Source organism: Pseudonaja textilis, chromosome 6 (genome assembly GCF_049901715.1).
Source record: "Pseudonaja textilis isolate UNSWEBS1 chromosome 6, rPseTex1.2, whole genome shotgun sequence".
Classification (NCBI taxonomy): domain Eukaryota; kingdom Metazoa; phylum Chordata; class Lepidosauria; order Squamata; family Elapidae; genus Pseudonaja; species Pseudonaja textilis.
In genome coordinates, this window is record NC_141995.1 from 49,469,588 (window position 1) to 49,493,875 (window position 24,288).

The 24,288-nt window shown below is 40.2% G+C and overlaps 1 protein-coding gene across 2 annotated transcripts in view; it reads right to left on the reverse strand.

Annotated features, from left to right (window-relative positions):
* WDR19 (WD repeat domain 19) overlaps nt 1–24,288 on the reverse strand; it is a 42,748-nt gene that overhangs the window by 12,160 nt on the left and 6,300 nt on the right. For both annotated transcript variants that reach the window (XM_026699845.2, XM_087936820.1), the window contains exons 9-29: nt 23,713–23,886; nt 23,217–23,287; nt 21,727–21,899; nt 21,520–21,634; nt 20,046–20,152; nt 19,496–19,618; nt 17,879–18,028; nt 16,839–16,986; nt 15,256–15,460; nt 15,004–15,163; nt 13,471–13,581; nt 13,262–13,371; nt 11,537–11,594; nt 9,783–9,929; nt 8,814–8,896; nt 7,390–7,473; nt 5,958–6,104; nt 3,983–4,107; nt 3,163–3,275; nt 1,399–1,467; nt 458–535 (exon numbers count right to left, since the gene is read on the reverse strand). In XM_026699845.2, coding sequence (XP_026555630.2) covers nt 458–535; nt 1,399–1,467; nt 3,163–3,275; nt 3,983–4,107; nt 5,958–6,104; nt 7,390–7,473; nt 8,814–8,896; nt 9,783–9,929; nt 11,537–11,594; nt 13,262–13,371; nt 13,471–13,581; nt 15,004–15,163; nt 15,256–15,460; nt 16,839–16,986; nt 17,879–18,028; nt 19,496–19,618; nt 20,046–20,152; nt 21,520–21,634; nt 21,727–21,899; nt 23,217–23,287; nt 23,713–23,886 — 2,551 coding nt within the window. The remainder of the gene's footprint in view (nt 1–457; nt 536–1,398; nt 1,468–3,162; nt 3,276–3,982; nt 4,108–5,957; nt 6,105–7,389; nt 7,474–8,813; nt 8,897–9,782; nt 9,930–11,536; nt 11,595–13,261; nt 13,372–13,470; nt 13,582–15,003; nt 15,164–15,255; nt 15,461–16,838; nt 16,987–17,878; nt 18,029–19,495; nt 19,619–20,045; nt 20,153–21,519; nt 21,635–21,726; nt 21,900–23,216; nt 23,288–23,712; nt 23,887–24,288) is intronic.

Genomic DNA, 24,288 nt, shown 5'->3' on the forward strand with positions numbered 1-24,288 from the left:
CTTCCTCCTTGGATTCAGACTCTGACAGGGGCATGACATGTCCAATCCTGACAACATTAAGACTTGTGGACTTCAACTCCAGACAAACCAGGCTGAAGTCATCCTTAGCTGTGTTAAAAATTATTCTCTTTGCTCTTAATATCAGCATTTATCTAGAGAGGTTCACAGACCTCTGCGAACAAAATGATGACCTATCAGAATTAAAGATAAATAAAAGTACAGTCATTCCAAATATTCATATATAGGAAATGCACTGTAAATATGACAACGGTGGCTCATCCGGTGCTAATTTTCCCTGTGTCGTGTTTTGGCATGCAGGCCCAGGCCTTCTGGTGCTCTAGGGTTAGAAAATGTTGAAATGGTTTCGCTCGCCAGTAAACCAGTTTGAAGAAAAAAAAAACGTGCTGCAGATATGGTAGAAAAATAAGGATTACAAACACTGCCTGGAAGTCCCTACCTTTGGTATACCGTCGTTCTCACCCATGAGGTAATTTATCAGCTGGTCGGTCAAGGCTTCATCCTTTGCTTGCCCCACCTGTTCCGAAAACAAGTGGATGGAACATCACCACAAAGGTAGAGAGACATCGTGGAAAGTCAACTTTTATAAAGCTGAATTAAAATAGCATCAGCCTGCCACTGAGGACTTTTTACAAACGATTCACCAAAAGGGAGCCTTCCGTTCATATTGCATACTAGCTTGATACCTGTGTTTTACTACGAAACTATGTGGTCAGGCTTAGTTTTTGGGGAGGAAAATAAGGGGGGAAATTCTGCCTCTGCCTACCCGCATCCATTGGTATTCATCTGGCTAGCTTCTTGTCAGTGTGTGAGAGTTGAGGGCTGTTTGGAAACTGAAAGAGTATTTGCTGTGTGAGCAAGGAGACAGCAAGGAGCCTGGGCATGGCTTAGCTCAACTGTTCTGTACTAAAGCTGCTTGGTGCTATGAAACTGAAACTCCTCTGCTTGTGTTTTGCATTTGGAACAGATTTCTTTACAGGTGGGGAAGGGGAGCAGAACTCCTTAGCATCAGAGCGTGTTAATAATAATAACAACATAGGAACTACTCTAAATTCTCTGATGGTCATTTGGAAAAATCCTTTCTTACTGAGCACCTAAAAGCCAAGAGGAACAAACATGCCAAATTTCAAGTTTGTAGGCTTTACGGTTCTGGAGATTTTTGATGATGCGTGAGTGGTCTTTCGCTTTTATATATATAGAAGATTGAAAATAACCAGTATAAATTTTGGTTGTGAAAAAAGAGCAGGATATAAACTAAAAAGTGGTATAAAATATAACTTTATGTTATGTTAAACGTTACTGTAGCGGTGGCATTGAATTTTGGGGTTTTTAAAAAAAAAGTCACATGTATTTTTTTCTTCCTAAATGACATTGACTTACCGTTTCGATTGCCATTTCTATGGCCATATTATCATCTGTGTTTGGACTTTTCAAAAAGTGTTTCAACGCCTGGGAAAACAAATAAAAGACCACATACATTAAATGGCTAATAACTTACTTTCCCCCTCATCTTCACTTTGTGCATATAAATACCCGTGAAAACTTAAGAAAACATATATACACACACACACACACACACACACAATTTGTTTTGCTTTATAAACAAGAATAAAAGGCAAAACAGAAAAACAACAAAAAGAAGAAAATGAGTACAAGAACGGGAGGGGGAAATGACCCAAATATCAAATAAATTTAACATTAAATATGTAGAATCCCTTGGCTACATACTGAGGAAAAAAAAAGAAAATCTGATAAAGTCTTCCCCCTTTTGCATGGTAAGAACCTTTTCCACCCCAATTTAACAAAAATACTATATTAAATGTTCAAATATGCCAGGTGAGATCTCTGATAATCAAATCAACCCAACATCATCACACACACACACGCACAGTCAACAGACTACCCCCAAAATTACAATAATCTCCAAATTCCTCCATTAACCATCTGTTATTGTATTTAACATATACAAAGAAAGAGACATTTGGTGAAAAGGTGTCACATATATTGCTTCAAATTTCATCATATCAACTCTCATTCTTAAAATCTGCATCAAAATCCAATCCAATCACTTGGCAAAACGTTTATGGCATTGAAGTGATTCGTTTATAAGACTGGTACGTCTAAGAGTGAAGGAAGGGATGACATCTGAGATGCAGGTAGTCCTTGACTAATGACCACAACTAAGCCCAATTTCCTCCGCTAAGCTAATTTCTGTTGCTAAGTGAGACAACCGTTAAGTGAGTTTTGCCCCATTTTACAACCTCGCTTGCCACGGCTGTTCAGTGAAGCACTGCAATTGTTAAATTAGTCACACGGTTGTTAAGTGAATCTGGCTTCCCCATTGAGTCTGCTTGTCAAAAGTTCGCAAAAGGGGATCACATAACTTGAGGATACTGCCACTATCATAAACCCACGCCAGCTGCCAAGTGGCCAAATTTTGATCATGTGACCATGGGGATGCTGCAGCAGTTGTTAAGTGTAAAAAAAGTCATCTCACTTTTTCCAGTGCTGTTGTACCTTTTTTACCAGTCACTAAACGAATGGTTATAGGTTGTGGACTATCTAAGCAGCTGATGAAGGAAGTTGTCTACTGATTCCTATTTCTATTTATCAGACTGAAAGCTGCCACCCTGAGATAGGGTAAGTCTCCCCACCCATTCCATGCTAGTGGATTTTCTAAGCAGGCTCAGAAAGACAATACAGGGATTCTTACAAAGAATTAAAGACAAAACAAGAATTAAAGACAAAACAAGCATTAAACAGCCCCAGTGGCACAGTGGTTAGAATGCAGTTTTGCAGGCTAATTCTGCCCACTGTGAACGGTTCGATCCTGATTAGCTCAAGGTTGACTCAGCCTTCCGTCCTTCCAAGGTCGATAAAATGAGGACCCAGATTGTTTGGGAGAATATGCTGATTCTGTAAACCACTTAGGCAAAGTGGTAAAGCACCATGAAGCAATATACGTATACAGTAAGTCTAAGCGCTATTGCTATTACTAAAGCTTTTTTCTAGCACAATTGGGCACAGAGAATCCCACCCAATTCCCCTCAAAACACAGAAAAAGATATTGAGGGGATCTTCCTCCAGAATTCTCACGACCTGTCCAACTTGATGTTTGATCCGATTTCCTAAAGTTGTACTAACCCTGGAATATTGACCACAGAGCAGGAAGAATTTGCCAGCCTGAAAATGCTTTTTTTCTCCCTCAAAATATAAGGCGATGCTTTGGTAATCGTCGTTGGTGGTTTCCTCAGAACCTGGAATGGGGAGGAAGCACAAAGAACATTCCCTTTTCTTCCTGTGAATGGAGCAGCCCCCACCGAGCGAGACTTGCAATGTCTCACACACCCCAATTCCATCTCCTAGGCTCTGAAAATATGCTCTCGGGCCTCTCACAGAGGATTAGAAATGTTTGGGAAAGCAGGCAAAAATGAGCAGAGGTCTCCAATCATTAATAAAGAATAATTTGCCAAAAAATGTGAAGGAACTACTAACTTTACCATTTCTATTGCAATAGGACAGAATTTACCAAATAATTTAATGGAAACACCTGAGTAAGTTGTACTGTGCTTCCTAACAAATTGTTAGGAAGTAACAAAACGTTACACATCATTACATTTGCCTGCATTTAAAAGGGATCCACTAACTTTTCAACAGCAATATCCTAATGCATTGTAATCAAGTTAAAAGCTAATTTACTACTAAAAACTTTGAACCAACAGAATCTGCAACAGGCTGCGAGGATGCCAACATGACAAGTGTCATCACACAAATGTTGTCAGCCCATGCCTGGCTCTCAATATCTCGAATCTTGTTGTGCCTTTGTTGCAATCTGTTGTATGCCACCTAGAGTAGCCCCCATGGCCAGATAGGCAGCAACTAAAGTTAACCAATAAATAAATAAATGTGTTCCTCTTGCTTCTTCTACCTGCTGGGTAGAATTATATTAGGCTGCAATACTCACTGATGATGTCAGCATAGAGCTCCATCTTATTGTGCTGCTGAGCCAGGGTGAAAGCTTCGTTGTTACATTTGGACATCACTAAAAACTGGATGGCAGATTCATAATCACCCAGCTGCAGAAAGAATCTAAGAAGAATAAAGACTTCGTAGTTTTTTTAAAAAAGGAAAAGTGAACAGAACCCCAAAGCTTTTATGTTCCCAAGCAGTCAAGGTAATAATTCAAAAAGGAATGCACAAACTTTGAATACAAAAATAACTGCCACAGAAGAGTTTTCTCATTCCCTAAAGTATCATTTTTATTATCATTATTAAACTAGTATAACACCTCTAGAGGCTAACCAGGGCTCCACAATTTAAGACATATATACCTTGTAAATTATCGCTCTATTAAAAAAAATACTTAGAGGAATACTCTTCTTCTCAAGGTATGCTGATAGCAAGAACTCACAAAATTATTAGCAGCAAAACCAGCTGGAGATTCATGGGTAAATTGCTTTTTAGCTTGTAAATGGCAATCACACCTAATTCAATGATATATTTCTCAACAGAGGGGAAAAATATACCACTGGGCTGTGCATAAATAAGAATGTAGGTTGCCCTCCCCTAAAGCACCAGGGGCACAAATACGGCAGCATCTTGCCCAGTATGAAACATGATGATGAAAGCTAAGTTGATACCAGTTGTCAATGTGTTGATTGTTATAAATAAACGGGGCTCTGTGTTCTGTAGACCAGAGAGTTGAATGCTCTTTCCAGGGGCATCTGTTATGCCCAAAAAGTCAGGAAGATAGCAGTAACTATGCAATCAAAGTCCTGCTCCTTTTTGAAAAGCAGTATGAGGTCAAAAAAAGTAGGACTTTGGCTTTGTGGTCACAGTCACCAACTCGACTTTTGGACACTCAGATTCACACAGGTCACATACTTACAGAGATTCAATTAATCCTGAAAATAATTCCTGCAATGATATTAGGAAATAAATACATTCGGCCTTTTCTGGAAAACCACAGTGATGACCTTACAGAAAACATGTAGTGACATTTAATAATAATAATAATACTTTATTGTCATTGTACGTATATACACAGTATACACATACAATGAAATTCATATAACACTCAGAGACCAGGCCCAACACACACACACACACACACACACACACACACACACGACAATCTCCGAACACACCCCCACCCACCAAAATTCCCCGCCCCCTTAAAACACACAAGCATCCACACAACAAACCAAGTAATGCTGTCCAACAGCTCACTGATGGTGGTCTTTAAGTTCATTGTTAAATATGATTGTAGCTCTGGGATAAAAACTGTTCAGAAAAACGTGTGGTCTGAGTTTTAATTGTTCTGTATCTTCTGCCAGAAGGCAGCAGTTCACAAAGATTGTAAGCAGGATGGGAAGAGTCTCTGAGAATGTTGTGCAACTTCCTCAAACAGTGAGATGCAAAGATGTTGTCCAGGGCTGGTATTTACCAGAAGATATTTTAAGCATGGGAGTTAAAGACATTAGAAACTCAAACTGATTCCATCTTGGCTTTCTGGGAATATAAAGTAGGAAAAAGAAAACACAGCCTTCCTTCCTTCCTTCCTTCCTTCCATCTATCCATCCATCTATGCATTCATTCTCCCAATGAAAAAAATCATTCTTGAGCTGAGCTGAAGAAGCTTCTTGGATAAGAAGCGAAAGGTCTTCAAAGAAAAAACAGAAAGTCCAGTTGCCTCTTGAAAATGCACCTTCGGGACAACCATGACTTGGAGGACTGAGAATCTCCACAGACATTCCTTCCTTCCTTCCTTCCTTCATATCAGTCTAATGTATCTCCACACATTTAATTTGGTTGTATTCCTAAATCTACTAAATCATTCATTTATGTATTCCTAGATCTATTAAATTATTTAAGAATGCACTCAATTCTTTCATGATTTCAGAGATCATTAAATAATAACCAAATTATCACTCGATTACCTGGCTACCATCTTGGCTCCTTCAAGAGACTGAGTTTCCCGGACGATGCTCACAGCCTTTTCTGGATCATTCAGGTGATCCAAATACAACCGGATCACGTTGTCCCACTGCTTAGCGTTTTCGTAGGCTAAAACAGCTTCTTTGTATCTAGAAGGACAAATCATCCGGCATTAGTATAAGTCCAATTTTGGCATGGGAATTTCAAAGCTGGTTTTAAATTAAATGTGTGAAAAATATGGCCGTTAAACAATTGTAATGGCATGTGGGAATGGCCTTGGGAGACGGGGCAAAGGGATGCTGAGAACTGTGAGAACTATACTTTTAGACCTACAAAATTCTGTTAATGTAGCTTTACAATAAAGTAAATTTAGCTTATCTTTTGTTCCCTGTTTGTCTATCTGGTAGGGCTGCCATGCCCTTATGTTCTGACCTGGCTCCCAAACACGACAAGCACACTGTTTTTAACTAATCATTCCCTTTATTAGGAGCACCAACAACCCTGGCAAAGAGTCTCTCTCACCGCAGGTTCTCTCTCACACCTGTGGAAAGTGAGAACTCTCTCCCTTTCCCCCTGATCTGATGCCAACGCACCAGGACTCTCTGTCACCACATATCATTAACGGAAGTCCTGGGCGATGTGCTCACTCTTTTCTTAGCAGCAGGACACGGACACGGACACACACACACTGAAGGCACACCCAACTCTCAGCGCCGCAGATTCCAAGAAAGGCTTCCAATACAGTTCCCGATAGGATTCAGAAGTTTGGACTATCAGTGGCTAACCAACAGGGAGACAAATAATTGTCTGCCACATCTATTCATCTCCACCCGCTGCCTTTTATCCCCTGAGCTAGGGTGGGGCTTCAGTAGCGGTGGTGGCTCTTCCGTCCCAAGAACCGGCCCATAGATTTCCACTCCTCTCCTCTGCCCTCTGTGCATCTGCACGTCAGGCACTAGGCCCAGCTGTTCCTCCTCTTCCTCATCAGCCACCTCCAGATCTGGGGGCTGTTGACTCTCCATCTGAGGGCTGACGGACGGCCCAAGCTCCGCCTCTGTCTCTTCTCTCTCTGCCAGCTCCCTTCCCTCTTCCCCCTCGGAGCTCTAAGGTTGCCTTGATGCTGGCCCTGACTACTCCCATTCTGCCTCCTCATCTGATTTGGCCGCTGATTCGGTTGGCTGACAGACCACAACACCCAACTTATTTACTTATCTTTATTTATCAAACTGAGAAAGTGACTGTCTCCCTCGGAGTGGGATGGCATAGAAGGAAAAAGCCACCCCTTCTTTATGTGTGTTGTGTTGCTGCATTTGTGCCCAAGGAGGGCAGAGTTTCTAGCACGATGAGGCGCTCATTGTTCTTCTAAAAGCAGCAGACCTCATGATCTTGCTGGCGTAGCAAACATATTGGAACATTAAGTCGAGGAAGGTGTACCTGCCATCTGCTTCCTTTGCTTTGGCATACTGAAGATGTATTTTTGGAGAAGAGACATGCTGAAGCAGCTCGCCAACTTTGGCCCTAAACAGGAATAAATTATATTTTATAAGTGTAATGAAGTAATTAAATAGACACATTTCTCGGCATAGTTCGGTTCTACTCACTTTATCGGATCAAGAATAAAGATAATTTGCTTAATTGCGAGTCTCAAAACTTTATTTATTTGTAATAACAATTTTATTAATTTAGGATATAACATACAAAAAAAAATTACAAAAGTCTCAAAACTTTAAAGGTGACCTTGAAAGGAATTTGACCTCTTTTTTAGATACAGGTAGTCCTTGACTTACGATTTTGAAGTGACAAAAAAGTGACTTTTTTCAAACTTATAACTACTACAGCATCCCCAAGGTCACATGATCAAAATTCAATTTGGCAACTGGTCTGTATTTATGATGGTCGCAGAGTCCCGAGGTTATGTGATCCCCTTTCGTGACATTCAGATGAGCGAAGTCAATGGGAAAACCAGATTCCCTTAAAGAACCATTTCAATAATTTAACAAGCGCAGTGATTCACTTGGTAACTGTGGCAAGAAAGGTCGTAAAATAGAGCAAAACTCACTTAACAAATATATCACTTAGCAGCATAGATTTTGGGTTCAACTCTGGTCATAACTTAAGGACTACCTGAATCAGACATTTATTCCAAGAACGTATTTCAATGGGATTTTAAAATTGTACAAAATAGCTTAGCATCATTGTGTGTCTTGGCACAAGAATGCCATGGAACATGTGTGTCTCACATCAAAAGCTATTTATTATGAGTTTTAGACTTCTTGGTTACGAAATGCCTATTTTCAAAATTAGTGTTACTATAGAAACATTTATCTATTTTGTTATGCATCATCCAAATAACAATAGTTAACTGAGCAACTGAGCAACAAATAAACAAACAATAAATCCATAAAGCCCCAGTCTGGGTCAGGACACAATGACAGACATTATTTCAGTTTTATATCTTGAACCTCTCCAGAACTTCTGGGATAAAAATAAATAAAATAAAAATAAAATAATGTAGAATACTCCAATACCACTAATTCAATTCCTAAGCCTGTAAACTTGCTGCAAATGAATTGGACGACACAAGAGAATTAGCATATTATAAAGTATTACTGGTCTGAAAGGAAATAACAATAGGAAGGATGTGGTAGTTTGATAATTTAGAACCAGGGTCCTTCAAACTTGGCAAATTTAAGACTTGTGGATTCCACTCCCAGAATTCCTGAGCTAATATGACTGGAGGAGGAATTCTGGGAGTTGAAGTCTACATGACTTAAGGTTGCCAAGTTTGAAGACCCCTGATTTAGAAAGTCAGCAAAACCTTCACAACTTGCTCTTTGCAATTGCATAATAATACTTACCAGTTTTTGCAACGTATGTATACTGAAGCAGCTTTGTCATAATATTGTCCTTTTTCATAAAGCTGGGCAGCTTCTGAAAATTGCTAAGGTATAAAAGAAATAGTAATAAAGATTTTCATCTTAGCATAATTCATTTTGTGAAAAATTTCTTGGTCTACAGCTGGAGTGGGGAACTATGGTCCTTTTAACACTTGTGGACTTCAACTCCCATAATTCCTGAGTCAGCATGATGGTTCAGGAATTCTGGGAATTGAAGTCCACAAGTCATAAAGGGACCAAGTTACCAAGCTGGCTCAGGAATTCTGGGAGTTGAAGTCCACAAGTCACAAAAGGGCCAAGTTCCCATGCTGGCTCAGGAATTCTGGGAATTGAAGTCCACAAGTCATAAAGGGACCAAGTTACCGAGCTGGCTCAGGAATTCTGGGAGTTGAAGTCCACAAAAAGGGCCAAGTTCCCATGCTGGCTCAGGAATTCTGGGAATTGAAGTCCACAAGTCATAAAGGGACCAAGTTCCCATGCTAGCTCAGGAATTCTGGGAATTGAAGTCCGCAAGTCATAAAAGGGCCATAGTTCCCCATCTCTGGTCTACAAGTAGTGCTTCACTTGAAATCATTTAGTGACCATCTGAAGTTACAACAGCACTGAAAAAAGTTTTTCTTGCTTTGTGACCATTACATGCTGTCGTCACGTGATCAAAATTTGAATGCTTGGCAACTGGCTCATATTTATGACGGTTGTAGTGTCCTGAGGTCATGTGGTCCCTTTTTGTGAACATCTGATAGGCAATGTCAATGGGGAAGCTGGATTCACTTAACAACCACGTTACTAACTTAAGAACTGCTGTGATTTATTTCACTACTACGGCAAGCAAGACACCCTTGGGTGGGGCAAAATTCACCTAGCAACTGTTTCGCTTAGCAACCGAAATGTTCAGGCAAGCAATTATTGTGGTACCCTTTATTAGCTCACCTTCATGTTCTCCAGAATTGCTCCACAGTCTTTCTTTAATGTTCGGCTAGGATGCTTGATGGCCTGGTTAACGCCACGTCGAATGTCTCCCACACGGATCGCCATCTGCGCGACTCCGGCCAGGCAGGCTTCGTCGTGTTCTTGGAACTGACAATCAAGAGAAAGACGTAAAAGTCGCAACAAAGCAAAAAAGCACCATTAAAAAAAGTTGTTGTGTTTCGCCGGCAGCCGGTGCAGACAGCAGCGGAACTGGACAGTGGGGTAGAATGGGGACCAGTCCGGGAGTCTGGAGAGGACTCGGATGAGGGTCCTGCATCTGATGCAGAGATGGAGCCAGGACCACCTGGGAGTGGGGTGCTGACTCCGGAGCCTCCGGAAACTGGCAACAACGAGGCCGAGGAACAAGGGGAGCCTGTTCCCAGTGCATGTGTACGCAGAGCTGCTAGAAGGCAAGAGCAGCTGAGACAAAAGGGACAACTCCAGAATAAGCCTGGGGGGTGATTGCCCCTTCCATAAGGTATAAAAGAAGTGCAAAGGTAGCAAAACCTTTGTAGGAAGCAAAGTCGTTTGTTCGGTTCAGATTAAACCTGGAAGCTCTGTGTGGACTTTGTACTTCGGTTGGTTTTTTTATAGTTCATTTGGCACTCTAGTTGTTGGCAGCAATTCAAAGGAAAGAAAGGTGGGTGCTTATCTTGAGGGACTGTTTGGGACTCAATACCAGCTGGGAATAAACATAATTCCCAGCGTTGAAATAAAACAAGACTTGTTTTAACTAAGCGTGTGCTTAATTACGGTCTCTGAAGACTTGGTCCTTTACTTACAACATTTCGGGACAATTACAACAGGATTGGAAAAAAGTGACTTATGAGCAGTTTTCACACTTAACCATTGCAGCATCCCCACAGAGTCACGTGATCAAAATTTGCATGCTTGGCAACTTGATTCATTGGTTGGGGTATCCCTGGGATCATGTGATCCTAAAGACACTGCAACCGTCATAAATATGAGTCAAGTTGCCAAGCATGAAAATTTTGATCATGTGACTGTGGGGATGCTGCAATGCTCGTTAAATGATCCTTTTTGCGACCTTCTGACAAAACAAAGTCAATGGGGAAGCCAGATTCGCTGAACAACCGCGTGACTAACTTAACAACTGCAGTGATTCACTTAACAGCTGTGGCAAGAAAGGTCACAAAATGGGGCAAAATTCACTTAAGAACTGTCTCACTTAATTACAGAAATTTTGGGCTCAATTGTGGCTGTAGGTTACTAACTATTAAAAATTAGCAGTTATTCCATTCAGAATTATATATCCTACTTCACCTATAAAAATGTATTGGTTTAAGTAAATTTGTTCACACTGCATCTAAATAACACCAATTCTGAAATGCACCTACTAAGAACATTTTGTTTCTCATGGAAAGAGGTCTGAACAAAATTATTATCTAAAAATCACTATTTGTAAAACTACTGATACAAAGCACAGTTGAATCCAGAAGAAGAAACTATCTTTTTTTTTGACAAATGGTGATACAGTGTGTAAGTTAAAAAAATCCGGAATTCATAAGATTTTACGCACTTGCAAATATCTAACATGGTTTCCTTTAATATTCACAGCTCAGTTGACCAGAAGCTTTTCTAACACTTCCAAGGCACAATCAATTTTTAAATTATTTGAGATCTTAAACCATGAAGTTAATATAATTAGACATGTGAATATCTGCCCTGAAGCCATCACCAAGAGTGTGTATTACCTTATTGTTGCCTGTGATGCCTTTTTCATAGTGGGCCAAAGCGTTCACATAATCACCCCTAAAATTAAAAGTCAGCGATATTTAGAATCTTCTCAAATATTACAAAAGGAAGCAGACATTTAAAGAGATTCCAGCGAGAGCATTTGATGATAGCAATAAAACTTGGGAAGTGGTGTTTAGGTTTATGTGGTGATTATGTACTTTGTGGCTTGAAGTAGGAAAGATGTAACAGACAAAACTACTGACTGTTGCATCGCATACAAGTATACATCCCCATCTTTCTTTGGGGTCCCCGACCCCCGGGCTGCAGCCAACCACCGATTCATGGCCTATTCAGAACTGGTCCAATGTGAGAGGTGGCCCAGTGCGCATGTGTTGCTCTATTCACATGCGGGAGGGCTGGCGTGCAACACACACACATTTACTCATGTGAGTGCCAGCCCGCCACTCGCATGACCTGGGTCCCCTCTCCCCCCACCCCCACTGGGCTGCCAAGACACAAAGGTTTTGGACCACTGGTATAACGGGCATATATTAAGGTAGCCCGAAATCTGAATATGGCCTTAGAATATCTTCCTGGCATTTGCAGCCATTACACAGAGGGGTGTGGTAGCCTAGAGGTGGAGCTCTCGCCTTACAATCAGGAGGCTGTGAGTTTGATCCTAGGTAGAGGCAGATATTTCTCTCTCTGGGCACACTGAGAATATATCTGCCAAACAAAACTCCATACTGGCAACAGGAAATGCATCCGGCCATTAAAACACTCTACTAGCTCCATTCAGTTGCCCAGGCTCCACCCCTGCAAGGAATTATGGGGGTCATTAAAAGATGATGATGATGATGATGATCTGCAGTCATTACACACATGAGATGTGGTACTGATTACCAATGAGGCTGGCTTCAAAAAAAGGGCGGAGGGGGGGAGGTTGAATCAATTCATGCATTTGAGGATGAACAGCTGTTAGCCTTAATGGCAGTGACTGACAATGAAAGCCATCTGCTGGCAGTCCAGTGGGCTTCTTTGTGCTGTTGGCCATTTTGAGAACAGACTGCTGAGCTAGATGGGCCAGGAGTCCAGTCCAGTCTCTCTCTAAGAAAAAAACTCTTTACAGGAATCAAGAACTTCTCAGTCTTGACACCATGCAAGGCTTTCTAATTCAAAGCTCTTTAGAATGGATTCTTATGGTGAATTCAACCATATAACTATTAAATTTGTATGTAAGTCACCTAACAGTTGGGTTGGAAAATATATAAACCAGGATAGACATTTTAATACTGTCTCTTTAAGGGAATGCTAAAATGATAATTGGGTGTGGTTCCTCAAATGGCCATAAGATGGAGCTAGAAACCTGGGTTGTTCCGTTGTTTCTGGAGAGTGTTGCCATTCCTGCATTTCCCTACTGACTGTTGCTGATCATCATTAGTCTTGGATTGATGTGAGTCTATTACTGAACTGTTTATGATACTGGACTTTGTTATTTGGATTATCCCTGGACTGAAAACTGATTGCTTTAACCGTGAATGACTTGGACTGTGTTTGGATTTTGCTTAACCGTTTTACTGGAAGTAAAAACCTACATTTTACTATACAGTGTAGCTGTGTGCTGTGTGTGTGTTATTCTTCACTACTCTCACTACGTCTCCCTGTGCACGCTCATTCTCCTAACGGGGAATTACCTCAACAGTATGTATCAAATATCTTTAGCCACTTCAGAGAAAACATACGTAAATTCCAGCTGCACAGCATACTCCTTGGATATGAAGGGGATCTGGTCCGGTGCCAAACGTTTAGCTAGCTGAAGCGCACTATCCCACTGTTGCAAATCTCTCCTCATCTAATATCACAAATAGTACACATTTGAACAAATTATAACTGCCTTTCCCAAAGCAATGCAGTGTATTTTTTTTAAAAAAGGGGGAAAACAAGCTTTTACCTCAAGCGCGGCAGTGGGAGAAGATGATGCCAGATATAAATCCTGAGCTAAATTAAAATTATTGCTGTACATGGCAAGATGTCCTGCTAAAAGATTGTGTTCTTCTATGCCCTGAAAAAGAAGACGTGGACAGCTCTCAAATTTTATTAAAAATTATCTAAAATAAATGTAGGTCAGTGGGTCATTATTATTATGTAGAAGTAAAAAAAAAACAACAACCCTGATGAGACAGAGAAAGCAGCATCTTGTGAGTTTGCATGCCAGCGAGCAGATGGCATGTGAAGGGAAGGAGCATAGGGGAGAGGGAGAGGACAGGAGAGGCGAAGTGCAGGAGAGGAGAGGGGAGGGGAGGGAAGAGGTGAGAGGAGGGGAAAGGTGAGAAGAAAGGAGAGGAGGGGAAGTGAACTATAGGAGAGATGGGGAAGTGAAGTAAGATAAGATAAATTTAAGATAAATTTATTGTCATTGTACTCAGAAACCTAAGAACAACGAAATGAGGTGCTCTTTCACATCATACAACTGAACAACACCAAAAGACATATACAAATAACAATGTAAAACAAATTAAAACAAATAACAGTTAAAAAACTGTACAACCAGGATATATATGTGTTAAGACCACCAGATTCATAACTCTGCATTTAACCTGATCACAGCACTTGGGTAAAAGCTATGTTTAAATCTACTTGTCCTGGCTTTCAGCACTCTATATCGTCTCCCTGATGGTAGGATCTCAAACAACGAGTGGCCTGGATGCGAAGGGTCTCTCAAGATCTTTTGTATCTTCCTTCTACATCCCATGTTATACAAATCCTCCAATGAGGGAAGAGGACATCCGCTGATCTTTTGTGCCCTTTTTATCACTCTTTGGAGTGCCCTTTTCTCCACCTCTGTACAGCTCCTAAACCACACACAGAGGCAATAAGATAAAATGCTCTCTATAGAGCTTCGATAAAAGGCAACCAACAGACTCTCTGGCAGTATAGGAGAGGAGGGGAGGGGAGAAGTGAGAGGAGGGAAAAGGGGAGAGGAAAGGAGAAGAGGTGAGGAGAGGCGAAGTGCAGGAGAGGGGAGGGGGAGAGAGGTGAAGCAGGAGAGGATGGGAGAGGGGAGGAGAGGAGAAGTAAAGAAGAGGAGAGGGGAGGTGAAGTGCAGGAGAGGAAAGAATCTCTGGCTTGTGTATAAAGTGAAGAAATGTGCTGGATGAGAATGATGCACTGAATCTGTATCTGGTGTGCAGGTGTAGTGGAATAAATATCTGATATATACAGGGAATCATCAGATTAGGAGATTTAGCATTTTGAGAACATTGGAGCTTTGCTTGGTGCCCATTATTTTCAGCACAAATGTCTCCATTCCAGATTTATTTTTATTGCTAAATTATCTCCTAATGGCGTTTTTCAAAATTTTAAAAAACTTTGTGCTTGGGTTGGACAGTAAATTAGCACTAGCACATTCCCCTACCATTTTATGAATTAAAACATAAAGCAAAACAAAGCAGAATTGTCCATACTTAACCGCAGCAATCCCTACCTTGATTTGCTCTAAGGACATAACCATTCCGACGTTTCTGTTTGTCCTGTACACCCGTATTGCAAATTCTACTTCCATGTGATGCAGGCAGGCCTCGCCTAGCTCATTCCAACGGGATGGTTGGTTCAGACGTTTGCATATCTCCCAGGCCTCAGAAAACCTAGGTCAAGTAACATGAAAAGTAACGATGAGGCTGAGGCCGCCTTCGTTACATTTGAAAATATCCCACACCCCAATCGAGGGATGACTCACCTTTTCAAAACTATAGCCTGAGTTAGCATTTGCTTCAATTCATCACAGCCCTGGTCCTTTAGAGTGCCCAGAAAAGTATGAGTGTTAAGGAGGATATTGTTGGTTTTCCCACTGTGAGTCTGACAGGTTAGTTCTCCATTGTATAGCAGCAAAGGTTTGTGTGAATAAGGAACTTTGGTTGTTCCTGCCAAGATCACCCTAGATCCTATGAGAGAAAATTAAATACGTGTGCAGTTCATACAAAAGAGACCTCGAAGATGTTTTTTCTTTGACTTTGTTTTTCTTTGAGACTATGTTTCTATGGTAAACACACATGCTGCCACACACACACACACACACACCAGTGTGAGCCAGATAATCAAAGGGCCAGATGTGGTCCACAGGTTGTAAAAGGCTCTGCTCTGGTTTAGCATAATATGTGAATCATTCTAAGAAGTGACAATGTCCACCAGAAGGCATTGTGGGATTGTTTATATCTTGATTTGGATTATTTGGTACAAGTAGTCAAGATGTCATTCTACTGAGTTCAAACCCTCTAGCCTGAAGCCCTAAGAGCAGAGGGACACAGATTTTATGTCATGCTCCTAGTAGGTGGTTTTAAATGACTTCCACTCCTCCTCTCTAACCTACCTCTAATATCTCCCTCCAATAAATAATAGGTTATTTCTGCTATGGCCCCCACTTTATGGAACATTCTTCTCTCTGTACCATATACAAAGATAGATAGATAGATAGATAGATAGATAGATAGATAGATAGATAGATAGATGGCATTCAGCTTTGCTCGGGTATTTTCCCACGTCACTGTAGTTGTGCTTTTAAAGTTGTAGCTATGTTTCGGCAGAATCTCATCTGCCATCATCAGGCTTCTGTATTGTGTTCGTCTGTGAGTCAGGCTTTTACAGTGGTTTCAGATTTAAATTTGGGGCAGCCTATTGCTGTGCCAGAATAGATTTTTCTTCATCCTGATTGGTTGGGAGTCTTGGTCTGTGTTTATTGGTCTTGGAGTTTGCTGTGTTCTGCTTGATTGGTGTTTCTAATATCTTCTGTCTGTTTTGTGGCTCTTTTTGTATCTTGATTGGTTGGCAACATTGTGTTCCTGTATTGGAGGCTTTTAGTGCAGCTTGGCTCTGAGTAAATGGACGGCTATCATTTGTTAGGAAGCTAGGTTTCATCTGGGTGCCTGGTTGGGGTGTGTTTGAGCTGGAGGTATCGGGGGGATCTGTTTGTGCTAGTGGTGTGGAGATTTTTTTGTTTGTGAGTACAGGCTTCCAAATGATTGACATATATATCTTTTACAATGTTAAAGTGTTTAATAATATTAATATTTGTTGTATGTATTGTTTTAGCTTTGCTGAACCCAAACAACAAAATAAATGAGATCAGAAAGAAGAACATTATTTAATAAACAAGATATATAAACTAGCACATTATATAAGGTTTTTTTTCTCCTCATTCTTGCATCTTTTTCTGTTTTCTAATCATAATCATTAAAGCTGTGAATTTCTAAAAAGTTCTTGTTTCCTTATATTACCATATAAAACTCTAAGGATCATTTGGAAATAATAAAATAGCCTCAATACCTTGTATGGTATCTTTATGAAACACGTAAGTGTATATTTTGTTATCGTCATAGACCACAAATACACCCTTATCCAGTGGACAGTTTTCCCACAGAACGCCTTTGATGGTTGGTTGCAAATTTGGAATTTCAAAAGCAGTATCGGTCACCTGCAAAGAGAGTAACGCAAAATTAGTTTGTGAACAAAGCCAACCACAAAAGTTTCAAGTATGTGCTTTATGATGACTTTTAGAGGAATGAGATGGCTATACCTTCCATTTCTGAGTTCACACTCTTAATGATGCTTGTCAAAGAATTACAAAAATATTCTTGGCTTACAGATCAAAATAAAAGCATCCAGGTCACAAGGCAACAGAAAGACAAACATTGTTCACACAGATAAAACAAGGTTGCTTTGTTTTACATTCTTATTGCTTTCCATTGTTAATCTCAAATGGGCATTTCTATGTTCTGTAGTTATATTATCTGTAAACCGATATATTTTATTCGAAGTGCATTTTAACCTTCCAAATCGTATTCCAACCTAGAACCAAAACGTTGATATTTAACTCTTACTTTTCTCTATTATCATGGTTATTTTTGATGCATTACCTACATACTCTAATATTTAAAGCAGGGGTCTCCAGCCTTGGCAACTTTAAGACTTGTGGACTTAAAGTCTTAAAGTTGCCAAGGTTGAAGACACTTGATTTAAAGAATCATTAAATGCTTATTATCCATTTCACATGTAGGCAGACCAGGAGTAGCACAGGTAGTCCTTGACTTTTGACCACAATTGAGCCCAAAATATTCTGTTGCTAAGTGAGGCATCTGTTAAGTGAATTTTGCCCCATTTTACAAGCTTTCAGGAGGAAACCGGACCTTCTGGTTTTTCTTTGAATATGTTTAGCTTCTCAGCTCTTTTCTTGAAAAGAAAAAAACCCCACACCTTTGGGATAACCATGACCTGGATGACTGAGCATCTCCATAGACATAAGAGTGTAATACGTATGTAGAAACCAACTTAAAATGTATAAGTACAAAGGAAATGGAATGACTTACCGGACAGTAAACAAACCCATCACTTTTGGCATCAACAAAAACTAATGTAGTTCCATTGGGATCTGGGAAGATTTTTTTCACACCAACTGAATGCTGATACTTATTTACATATTGCCAGTCTTCAATGTAAAAATATTGAATAAGGCCAGTCTAGGGAGAAGGAAAGGAAGAGGGAGTTTGTGAACATTTGAGTTTGTGAACATTTGAAGGTTCACTTTCTATCTAAAATTAAAAACAAGAACTTTTGGGTTCAGAACAATAACTGAACAGGTAAGAGGTGAATTTATCAAAATGTAGATCATATGATTATAAAGGTATCATTTGTTGTCTGTATGTGACTTGCAAAATACTTTTAATCCAAAATATGTAGCGAATATCAAATATATACCCTTCAAGATGCATATATAGTAGGTTACCTTACTATCAGAGTAGGAATTAAGACAGTAAAATTAGAGGCAGTTTATAGGTGGTTGAGTCTATCAGGTGTTATTTGTGGTATCTATAGGTGGTCCTTGACTTATGACCACAATTGAGCCCAACCTTTCGGTTGCTGAGCAAGATAGTTGTTAAGTGAGCTTTGCCCCATTTTGCAACCTTTCTTGCCACCGTTGCTAAGTGAATCACTGCAGTTGTTAAACAGTTGTTCAATGAATCTTACTTTGCTTGTCAGAAGGTCACAAAAGGGGATCCGGTGACCCCAGGAGATTGCAACCATCATAAATGTGAATCGGTTGCCAAGCCTCCAAATTTTGATCATGTGACCACGGGTGAAAAATGGACACGTCACTTTTTTCAGTGCTGTTGTAATGGTCACTAAATATGATGACCCGGAGTGTGGCACAAAGGCAACACAGTCAAATAAGCAAGAAGAGTCCCTTTATTATCTCCAACTTAGCCCACAATGTCCAGGTTACTTTTGGCTGGAGAAAAACTCTCCCAGGAGCAGCCTTTAAGTGGAGGAAATTCAGTCCAAAAAATAGTATATACAAACTGTAACTAAAAATCCACACAAACCATGTGCAGTAATTAACTTGACAGGGCAGGATAAGGAATTGCAGACTTGAAAACCCAGCAAAACATACACAGGTGGGAAGATGCCAGGAACACAGATAAGCTTCAACAGTACCAGATAATTCACAATTTGCTCCCAACAACTTGCTTAGTGCAGCTTGCCTTTTTAAACACTGTGTTTCCAGCTGCAGCTAATAAAAGGAATCAGGGCCCTTTCCTCCCCCGTAAGCCATGCAACCCATGTTGCTTCCTTCTGCATTCCTCCCTGCGTGCCCTAGGATGAAGTGGGCCTGGGTCTTCCGCTGAACTGCCTCTCCCCTGTTCTGCCTCTCCCCTGCTCTGCCCAGCTGGACTGTGCCCTTCCACAGCCAACAGAGCCACACTCCCACTCCCTGTCAGCTGCTTGGCCTCTCCCTCTGAATCAGATTCTGACAGGAGCATGACACTAAATAAAAGGTTGTAAGTCAAGGACTGCCTGTATTTACTCAAAATGCAATGTAGGTTCCAGTAATATCACAAACTCTGACTGCCCACAGATGGCAATAATATACTTCGTAAACAACACGGCTGTCACGAATGAGAGAGTTGAAACACAGCCATACTTACATCTGTACCGTAGATGAGGAACTCAGTCGTTAAAGAATGGCACAAAATTTTACTTTTATCATCTGTATCTGGGAACAGTCTCGTCTCCCGTTCCTCCTGAGTATTTGAAGGTTCACTTTCTATCTAAAAGAGTAACATGAACTTTTGGTTTCAGAACAATAACTTAGCAGGTTTTATTCATGCCTAATTTCAATTTAAGGAAATCAGTCATCAACTTAATCTTATTCTTTCTTATTGTTAAGGAAATCGCAAGCTCTCCTAAAAAAAAAACCTTTGGATTTTTCAAACCAAATCCAATTAGTTATGTATTTGACCTTGCAATTCTATCATTTCAAATCATACATTCTAGTGAATTTAGCTTCTTGTTTTCTCTCCTCCTACAAATTACACTGGAAAATGTAATCTGGTTTTTTCACCTCATTTGGAGTAAAAATAAATTTACTGTCGTCTGTGATTTAACAAGTTTCTGGCTCATATTTCTACATGCAGCTTAGATGGGTCTGTTTATCCATACAAACTACAGGTGATGAAAAATTCTTAACATACTTACCATATGCAACTGAACTTTACCATCAAAAAGTGCACCGGCATAATCAGAATTAAGACATATACTGGCTACTGTTCCCAGATATTCCATGTCCTTGAGCTTTTTTACTCCTGCAAGAAAATTTCAAAGCAATTGAAAATACCTCTGAACCTTTGATAAGAATAGATTGAACTTGTGAAGCTTATGATTGTCTAACATCTGCAAGGATGAATGTCACAGCCTCCAGAATGATCATTCTATGTTTTCTACTCACTAAATTACTTTAGTTTACTTTAACACAAATTCTGGTACAAAAGTACAGGCAGTCCTCAGATTACAACAGCTCACTTACTGACCATTCAAAGTTACAACGGCACTGAAAAAATGTGATTAATGAGCATTTTTCACACTTACAACCACTGCACAGGGTCATGTGATCAAAATTGGACCACCATTTAGGACAAAGACAGGGTCCCAGGGACATTTGATCCGCTTTTGCAATCACCTGACAAGTAAAGTCCATGGGGGAGCCAGATTCACTTAACAACCGTGTTACCAATTTAACAACTGCAGCGATTCACACCTAACAACTGTGGCAAGAAAGGTTGTAAAATGGGGCAAAACTCACTTAATGAATGTCTCACTTAAGCAACAGAAATTTTGGGCTCAATCATGGTCGTAAGTTGAGGACTACCTGTAAAAGTAAAGGTTTCCCTGTCAGTCAAATTCTGCCTCTAAGGCACTGTGTTCATCTCTGTTTCTTGGCCGAGGGAGCCAACATTGTCCAAAAACAATTTCTGTTGTCATTTGGTCAAGCATGACAATATGCACCGAAAGGCGCCCGGAATGCTGTTATCTTCACGCTGAGGTGGTACCTTTTAATCTACTCACATTTGCATGCTTTTCAAACTGCTAGGTGGCAAGGAACAGGAGCTCACCCTATTGTGTGGAACACGGGTTTCAAACATGGACTTCCGGGTCTTCAGCTGACAAGCTCAGCTCCTTTAACCGCTGAGCTATCCCATCCCCCAGGTACAAAACAGCTGTCAACTAAAAAATACTCCTTTGTTCTTTTTAGTTGCCAGCAGAAAGGGAGTGGGGGAAAGCAGTGCATTCCTTAAATGCCTCAGATAATCACCTTGGCAGCCCAAAGCTGTCGGCGTGCAACAATATTACTGGAGAGCATGATTGATGACTCTGGGCTATGGATGTGTTCCATTGAAGAATATACATCCAGGGGGTGGGGCGGAAGACAGGGTCAAGGGGGAAATGAATGATGTATTTTAGTGTCAGTTAACCCAGCTAACGCCAACATGGCCGTTCCTAATAAATCAATTTTTTTTTACTCCGAGAGATGCGGCTAAAGACTTATGATTTGAATTGGGGTGGATTTATTCGAGCCCTGACAGCAGCATGGCATAAAACGATGAAGGTGAACATTAGCTAAGCTGAGCGAGGCAAGCCTCCTGAGAAATAATGGAACCAGTGATATACTTACGGCTCTCTCCGAGGACATAAAACCATGCCCGATTATTCATGCCCACAGCCAAGTGATAGGGTCCAACAGCAACAAAGTTGGGTTCAACTTCAACAGAAACTCTTATCGGAGGTTCCTGCCAAGACAGACAACATGGCTTGTGCTGAGGAGGCTAAATCAAGGCCTTTATCCCAATGGAAGACTTTATAAAGGAATAAAGCGCCATACACTTTCAATGTAGTTGGCCACCGTGACCTCGAGAAGGGAGGTGAGGTAGGCGATCCTTGTGCCGTACGAGGCTCCCAGGATGGGAAGGTTGGTTAAGAACACATGGATGAATCCTCGCTTGGTAGACACCGCCAACAATTGTCCGTCGTCTGTCCATGACAACTGATCTAGACCTACAATAGTAATGATATCACACTGAATAGTTATGTTTGTCTTGGAAAGCCAAAAAAAGAATGAAACAAAAATGAATGTCTTATGCAAAAGTACATTTTCAAACCCCTGTATCTTTGAGCTGTTTCTTCCACATCATACAAGTTAGACAGTCTGGATGTTCTAATTCCAACTCATCCAGTGACTGGCAGATTAGAAAAGAGTCTTAAGGAATAACTTCTATCATGCATGTGCTTGATTTACTTACTTACAAATAAACGGGTTTTACAAAAACACATTGATAAAACTAACGTAAAAACCAAAATATGAAAAATATCTGAAACTCTAAAAGGACACGGTAGAAAGGTAGGTTTCATCCAGTGGTGGAATTCAATTTTTTTGCTATCAGTTCTGTGGGCATGGTTTAGTGGGTGTGACTTGGTGGGTGTGGCAGGGGAAGGATATACTGCAAAATCCCATTCCCTCCCCACCCCACTAACCTGCTTTCGAGCTCCGTTCTCCTGTGCAGGGCAACCAAAGAAGACCCAGCTGATCAACTGGGACTCAATGGGAGGCAGAGAATAGATGGGGGCAGGGCCAGTCAGAGGTGGTATTTGCTGGTTCTCGAACGACTTAAAATTTCCGCTACCGGTTCTCCAGAACTGGTCAGAACCTGCTGAATACCACTTCTGGTTTAATCCCTCTGCCAAACAGTCATTAGGGGGTAACTTATCTCAATCTCAACAGTTGTTTATTTCACACTAAGGATCCCATCCTTAAAAAAAATCATCACTTGGTGGAATTTGCAAAAATGGGAATCCTGCAAAATGGACTGAACAGAAAAAGGCAGTCCTGCAGGTAGTTTGGGCCTTAGATAGGTGTTTGCTTATAGTTTCTTATTTATTCAACAGAAACAGACCTTCTTTTTAAGATCTTAATTATGGTGCAAAGGTAAGGAAGACTCCTGGAATTCCTGAGCTCTGACTATCTAATAATTCTCTAAAGTTGGGATAATTTGCACGGATACTTTGGCTTGTGTGCTCCCCTCTTCCCTTCACATACAGAGGGGAAGAAATTAAAATTCTCAACTTCCTAAAGATCCTGACTATAGTTTCAGAAAACTATCTTTTTTTTTTTTGCTTTATTTCAGCATTAAGGGTCCTCTAAGATTTGTTATTAACTGAAAACTAAACCAAATGGCAGGATGAAACATGTGAGGTCACATTTGATACTGCTCCTTCTCAATCCTCTAAAGATTTCAAAGGTATTGAAAATCAATCTTGCTTAATCCAACACAAACAATTAATTTGGCAAGCTATCAAACCAGGAAGCTGTCAAACCTTTATTTTCATCTTCTAAGTTTATGATTGCACACATTTCCGTCAGATCTGACAGGTTATGAATCTTGACACTATAATAAAAAGAAAATCGATTTCTTCAGTAGTCTCACTGTAACCATAAATCGCATCATAACATCAGTTATGTAAACACAGAATATTTTGAGAGCTGCTTTCAAAACTGAACTGGTGACATCAAATTAAAAAATATAAACTCTTTAAATGGTGGAAAAAAATATACAGTCATGCAGGCACTCTTTCGTTTGGATATTAGCTTTGTTTAGGCTAGCAATTCTCAACCATTTGAGTCTCAGGAACCCTCTCCATTCTTAAAAAAGATCAAGGATCCTACTCAGCATTGGTTGATGTGTTGACTTTCTCTGACTTCTGCATGTGTAAATTTCGAACATATTTGAAGATACAAAAATTTTGGTGTTTTTTTAAAAACAATAGTACTTTTGCTATTGAAATGATCTTACATGGAAATATTATGCCTCACCAGTTATCTCCACATGATGCAGCTTTGTTTAATGATTCAGTGATTGCAATGCCGGCCAAGGAATCCTTATGATCAGAAGCTTGGAAGATTTCATGGCCAATCTCTTGAACCTGCGTTGAAATCACCACAAAATAGCCCAGCGAAAAACCAATCATGATGTAATTTTCACCATATCTGAAAAAACAATAGACACCCCCCACAAAAAAGAAACCTGCTCAGGCATCATAACTCCTGACAGAAATCATGGGGAGACCATCTTCAATTGTGAAATAACTGTAGAATTGAACGTGATCAGAGAAACAGAAGAATTATCTAAAAAATAACTTAAATTTTATCAAAAGATAAGGTGCTGAGAGAGACTCAGTTGCATATCTCTTTTCAGGGATATTACATTTTAGATGGTAAATTATTCAAATCTCTTTTATTTAAAACATAATAATCCCCCCCCCAAACTAACTAAATAAAACAACTGAAACTCAAAACTCACTTTAAAATTATGAATTAAACTGCCACAGGATGACAGATTGGGTTTCAGCTCACAAAAACAAAACAAAATATACTTGTTTTTAAGTTGCT